At 37.3% G+C, this 6,672-nt stretch overlaps 1 protein-coding gene across 1 annotated transcript; it reads left to right on the top strand.

Annotated features, from left to right (window-relative positions):
- The first annotated feature begins 338 nt into the window (after positions 1-338).
- Positions 339-1,319, top strand: LOC128588874 (olfactory receptor 8B3). Its single transcript, XM_053595635.1, has one exon. The coding sequence runs from the start codon at positions 360-362 to the stop codon at positions 1,317-1,319; it is 960 nt and encodes a 319-aa protein (XP_053451610.1). The 5' UTR covers positions 339-359.
- The last annotated feature ends 5,353 nt before the right edge of the window (positions 1,320-6,672 follow it).

Below are 6,672 nucleotides of genomic sequence, written 5' to 3'. Positions count from 1 at the left end.
TCTACCCTGTTTTCCCGAAAATAAGACAGTGTCTTATTTTAAGGTGTGCTCCCAAAGATGCGCTAGGTCTTATTATCAGGGGACATCTTATCTTTCCTGTAAGTAGGTCTTATTTTCGGAGGATGTCTTATTTTCGGGGAAGCAGGGTAGTAAGAACAGAGGTAATTATCACATTCATGGAGGCAAAAGACAGAATAGTTGAAATTTTGAGGGGTGGGTGTGCCTGTATATTCAGACCCCATGAAACAAAGGAGAATTTACCTAAATATTGAGCCCCCTCCTTATAAAAGACAGTCTGTAAGGAGAGAGCTGGGTTCTCTATTAATGGAATTTTCTTCTGTTCTCCCAGATTTTTGAAGATGCAAATGGTGACTAGGAATGATTCCTTAGTGACTGAATTCATTCTTGCTGGATTAACAGATCGTCCAGAGCTCCAACAACCCCTCTTTTGCCTGTTTCTAATGATCTACATTTTCACAATGGTGGGCAACCTTGGCTTGATCACTCTTATTGGTCTAAATGCTCACCTCCACACCCCCATGTACTATTTCCTCTTCAACCTCTCCTTCATCGATCTCTGTTACTCTTCTGTTTTCACTCCCAAAATGCTGATGAACTTTGTATCAAAGAAGAATACCATCTCCTATGCTGGGTGCATGACTCAGCTGTTTTTCTTTCTCTTTTTTGTCATCTCTGAATGCTATATGTTGACCTTAATGGCCTATGATCGCTATGTGGCCATCTGTGATCCATTGCTGTATAAGGTCACTATGTCCCATCACGTCTGTTCTGTGCTAACTTTTGCTGCTTACGTACTGGGATTTGCTGGAGCCACTGCCCACACAGGGTGTATGCTTAGACTAACCTTCTGCAACGCTAATGTCATCAACCATTATTTGTGCGACATACTCCCCCTGCTCCAACTTTCTTGTACCAGCACCTATGTCAATGAGGTAGTAGTTCTCGTTGTTGTGGGCATTAATATCACAGCACCCAGTTTTACCATTCTAATTTCTTACATTTTTATCCTCACTAGCATTCTTCATATCAAATCCACCCAAGGAAGATCAAAAGCCTTCAGTACTTGCAGCTCTCACATCATTGCTCTGTTCCTCTTTTTTGGGTCAGCAACGTTCATGTATCTTACATATTCTCCTGGATCTATGGACCAGGGAAAAGTTTCTTCTGTTTTCTATACTAACGTAGGACCCATGCTCAATCCCTTCATCTACAGTTTGAGGAATAAGGATGTCAAAGCTGCGTTGAGGAAAATCCTGATTAAATTCAGAGGGGTAATGTATCCTAATTGGAAGCAGTAATAATGTAAAGGGATTGAAGGACCTTACATTTTTATTGGTGTTTTTTATGAGGAGATTTTGTTCATAACCTTGTTGCTTCTACAGGTTGTGTTTTGTGTGATTTAGGAGACTCGTCTTCTTGTTCCCCTTACAGGTCATCTTGTCTAATATTTTTCTTTTCATATCTCTCACACTTCTCCCAAGTTCACTAAGTAAGTAACAGCATGTTTATCAAAGGAATAATATTTTTGTTATTGTTTCATACCCTATCTCCTGGGCTATTTTTAATCTGGATAAATATGATGAATTTTGTACATTGCAAGAAAGTAAATATTATAGTACTGTCACCAAAGTGCCCCATATGATAGAAGCATTCTCATTTTTATCAATATTATTACTGGTATAAGCAACAGGATTAAATGAATTATCTTAATTATGAGCTGTATATAACATTGTTCTACTTTCCTCACCATTTTTTCTTTTATTATTCTAAATATTCTTATTCTTTTAAGAATTGCAAAATCTGTACCACATGCTACCTGCTTCTGATGTCCTTTATCAGCCTAGTCCATTTAATAGTGCTGAGAATATTATTGCCCCAGACAGCATTAACAGAGGATGATGAGAGAAATAATACAAATGGGTCTCAAGAGTCCAATAAGGGGAAGTAGTAGTTCACATTACAAAACTTGAATCTATAACCATCTAAAAGGGCATCAAAATTTTTGGAACAAAAAAAGCATATAGTTTCTACTGTAAATGCTATTTTTTATTCCTTACAGGAAAATAATGTGCATTAAGTTAGTAGAAATGTTTTACCCAATGCTTTACTTATTTAATTAGGTTTATGATGAAAAAAATGTATATTTGTGATAATAAACTATATTCCTACAAATATTTTTGTGTTGCTTTGTCTTACCCATAGATGTGAAACGTATTTAACATAGTGGTTCTTTCTTGTTAATATAATTCACATATTAAATATATGTGAATATATTTCACATATGTGAAATTTGAATATGTGAATATTCACATATTAAATATGTTGAATATATAATATATAGTATAATTCTAAAATATAGAATTACGTTTTTATATTTAGAATGTCAAATATTTATGAGATCAAGGAATACTTGTTGAATTGGAGTATCTTGTTAGATAATACCAGTAATAAATTTATTGTTGTAAATAATAGTTAATGATATATAATACATAACAACAATTTATAATTCAGAGGAACTTATTGGGGGCTTAATTTCTACTTTTGGAGGTAGACTATAATGGCCTTAAAAAAATAATGCTTGGCTCCCCATCAAGAGAGCAGTGGGCTTGGTGCCTGTAGCTCAAGAGGCTAAGGCACCAGCCACATACACCAGAGCTGGTGGGTTTGAATCCAGATTGGGCCTGCCGAACAACAATGACAACTACAACTAAAAAATAGCCAGGTGTTGTGGCAGGCCCCTGTAGTCCTAGCTACTTGGGAGGCTGAGGCAAGAGAAGTGCTTAAGCCCAGGAGTTGGAGGTTGCTGTGAGCTGTGGGCGACCCAGGGGGATAGCTTGAGGGTCTGTCTCAAAAAAAAAGAAGCAGTGGTGAGAAGTGTAGTTGACTGAAAGTCTGTAGCTGATACTTCTTTGGATCCACCATGATGTTCAGGCAGAGTCCATGAAATTCTCTTAATGCTCTGCATTACTCCATTATTCTGAAGTGCTCTTAGCAGCATAGGTGGGGCTTAACTATACCTGGTCAATTTCTGTCTAACATGGGTCCCTTCTGATAGAAATCTTTGCTTAGGGACATTCTACCACACTGACCATACTGTGAGCTGAAATTTCCCTTCCCAAACTTCACATTTCTTTCTCTTTTCTTAGGTGACAGACTTTTATCCTAATAAGGCCTTCATCACTGATTCTCATTCCTTCTCATTTTATCGTTCCCTGGCATTTACCACAATCAATGTGTTGCAAGTCTAATCAATTTCCTGGCATTTACTTCTTAGGGGACTCTAAATAACAGAGAGGACTTACATTAAATGGTGTTAAAAATAATCAAGACAGATAGGTTTTGTTGCAAAGATAAGCAAATAAGTCCATGGCACAAAACATAGGATTCAGAAACAGATCTTCGATTGTATAGTCAATCGGCTGTTGATCAAACAATAGAGTAATTGCAAAGACAAAAGAGATGTTTTTAGGCAATTGATACTGGAAATACTGTCTACCATAGGAGAACAATGGAGGTTGATCTCTACCTCACATCATACACAAAAATTAATCTACAATGGATCAAAATTATATACACAAAAGCTCAAACAATAAATCTTCTAGAAGAAAATATACAAAAGTAAGTCCATACAGGCATAGATTTCTTAGACATAGTCTGGAAAGAACTGAAAAGAAAAAGACATAAAACAAAAAAAGAAAAGAAAAAAATCTTCATTAAAATGAGAACATCTATTTTTTATTTTATTATTTTATTTTTTTTTGAGACAGGGCCTCAAGCTTTCCCCCTGGGTAGAGTGCTGTGGCATCATAGCTCACAGCAACCTCCAACTCCTGGGCTCAAGTGATTCTCCTGCCTCTGCCTCCCAAGTAGCTGGGATTACAGGCACCCACCACAACGCCCGGCTATTTTTTGGTTGCAGCCATCGTTGTTTGGTGGGGCCGGGCTGGACTTGAACCTGCCAGCTCAAGTGTATGTGGCTGGTTCCCTCTTCACTATGTAGGAGAGCCCATTTGAGATTAAAATCCAGTAGAACCAAGCAGAAAAAAAGTGGAAAAGAGAAATACCCTTAAGATACGACTTGCTCTACCTGGTACAATGAGACAGAAGCCATTTATATTCTTGACTTATTAGCCATACACATATTTTTGATGTAGACAGGTTTATCGAAATAAGTTTGACTTGGATTCCTGCAACTTAAATCGAAAGAACCTTAACTGTACCTTATGTAAAAATTGTATTATTCTATATTGTGTAACACCATTCCTCATAGTGTAGCAGTTAAAGAAAGCAACTTTGCATTTGTAGATTTTAAGTATAAAAATTGCTCTGCTACTGGTTGTTTTGTTATCTCTCCTAGATTTGAGTTTCTTATATGTGAGACAAGGATGCCTGGTTCAGTGGACAATTGTAAGGTTGAGAAGAGAAAATGTATATGAATAATTTAGCATGGTAGTTGGCAGATGATAACTAATGTTTGGCAATTCTGAATTTTCTTGGTTATGTTTCTAATTAGATTGAGGAATCCTAGGGTCAAGGTCTATGTCTATGTCTCATTCTGTTATGTTATGTTCAATTGCAACATAAATATTAAAACAATTCATTGGATGAAATAAATCAGTAAAAACTACAACTATAGAGAGACTCTATAAAACTATAAAACAACTATAGAGAGACTCTATAAAACTATAGAGAGACTCTACGGTTCTAGGCCTCACACGTCATCTACATCTGCTCAGGGTCTCAGAGCTTTAGCTGCCAGTCTCCGGGCTGCTGTGGGCTTAGTGTGTTCCTGGCTGTTGACCTAGAAATGAAGCCAGAGGATGGATGCCTAAGGTGGTGGACTTCATGTAAACACTTTGTCTCTATTCCTGCTTGAAACTCACTAACATTATAGAAGAGGGATTAAAATGGCATTAATTCACAGTGAAAAACAAAACAAAACAAAATGGTAGAATAACAACTCTAAACTTTTTGAGAGTTAGGATGTAGACAAATGAGCAGTAACTGATTTGAAATTCTCATCACATTTGACACTAAGGTAGAACTAGGTAAACCAAGAAAACATCTGTTTTACACTATTGAATCTCTTGTAGGCTCAGAATTTTGTGGTACCAGATATCTTAGAAGACGTGAAGGTGGGAACAGAACAAATAGAATGGATAAAAGTCTGTTTAAATCACAATTAGATCTAAAGATCTCCTTTACCTCTGAATGCAGCCAGAAGCCTGCCTCCATTTAGACCCAATAAAAGACTAGAGGATCATTCCTTAAAGAAAGTGAAGCAGAGTCTCTAAACCAAGAGACTGTATGCGCACGTGAGGGAGAGTTTACCACAATCACAGGAGGGCGATAAAGTAAAAATTCCAGCTCATAGATGTTAACACGGTCGGCCACCTTCCTCCACTCACTCAGAGAATGTTAAAAGCTAGGATTATATCCTTTGGAAAGATTGATTCTTCTCTGTGTAGTCAAATTAGTCTATGATAAAAGCCCTGAGGATGTTACTGCTAAGAGCTCCCCCACTGACATGGGTCAGTGTACAGTGAAACTTACATTTGACAAACACTAAGTGTCCACATGTAGATGCTGGTCAGCTTTTATAAACCCACTTCCAAATGTTAAGGCATGGGCAAAGACAACTTCTTTGTGTTTTTTTCTTTTTTTAGAGACTGAGTACTCTGGCGTCATAGCTCACAGCAACCTCAAACTGTTGGGCTTAAGCAATTCTCTTGCCTCAGCCTCCCAAGTAACTGGGACTACAGGCGCCTGCCACAATGCCCGGCTATTTTGTTGTTGTTGTTGCAGTTGTCATTGTTGTTTTAGCTGGCCTGGGCTGGGTTCAAAACCACCAGCCTCGGTGTACATGGTTGGTGCCCTACCCACTAAGCTACGGGTGCCGCTGGCAAAGACAACTTCTAATATAAAATATGCTATTTGACAATCATAAATAATTTGAAGGAAAGAAGCAATTTAAAGGAAAGAAACCTCCAAGAAAACATAAGAGGACAAACTATACTCCTGAACATTAGAAATAATAGCAAAAAGAAAAAAAAACAAAGTCCCCGAAGAAAAAGTTGAGGTAGAGAGAATACAGCAAAGAACGAAAACGAGAAGAGTAAATAGAATAAGTTAAAAAAAAATCCAGGAGTTCAGTTTCTGAATAATGTAGGTTCCATAAGGGGAACAGAATTTGAGGAGGACATTAGGATTCATATAATTTTAAAAATATTTACCCAAAATGAATGGTCTTGAGCTTCCTGAATGGATTTAATTAATGCTCCTTTTAGTGCACAAGCGGCCTTCAAGACATTCATGGAATTTGTATATTATGGAAAAAAGATGCATAGATTTTAATTTTTTGCAAAAAATGAACTTATACTAACTTATAATACCATGTTTGAACAGAATCTAGTTGGAGGCACTAATAATGATAAGGCATCAATTTGAAAAGAACCTCTGTCAGAACAATATGAATTCTGCTAAAGTTGAAGCAAGAAAAACCATCAAATTTATGGTGAAGTTTGGGTGGAAGAATGGTGAAATAATTGATGTTGTATAAAAAGTTTATGACCTCTTGGGCGGGGCCTGTGACTTAAAGGGGTAGGGCACCAGCCCCATATGCCGGAGGTGGCGGGTTCAAACCCAGCCCCA

Source organism: Nycticebus coucang, chromosome 6, assembly GCF_027406575.1.
Source record: "Nycticebus coucang isolate mNycCou1 chromosome 6, mNycCou1.pri, whole genome shotgun sequence".
In the NCBI taxonomy this organism is placed as follows: domain Eukaryota; kingdom Metazoa; phylum Chordata; class Mammalia; order Primates; family Lorisidae; genus Nycticebus; species Nycticebus coucang.
The sequence above is the reverse complement of the archived record's forward strand: the minus strand, read 5'-3'. Positions and strand labels throughout refer to the sequence as shown.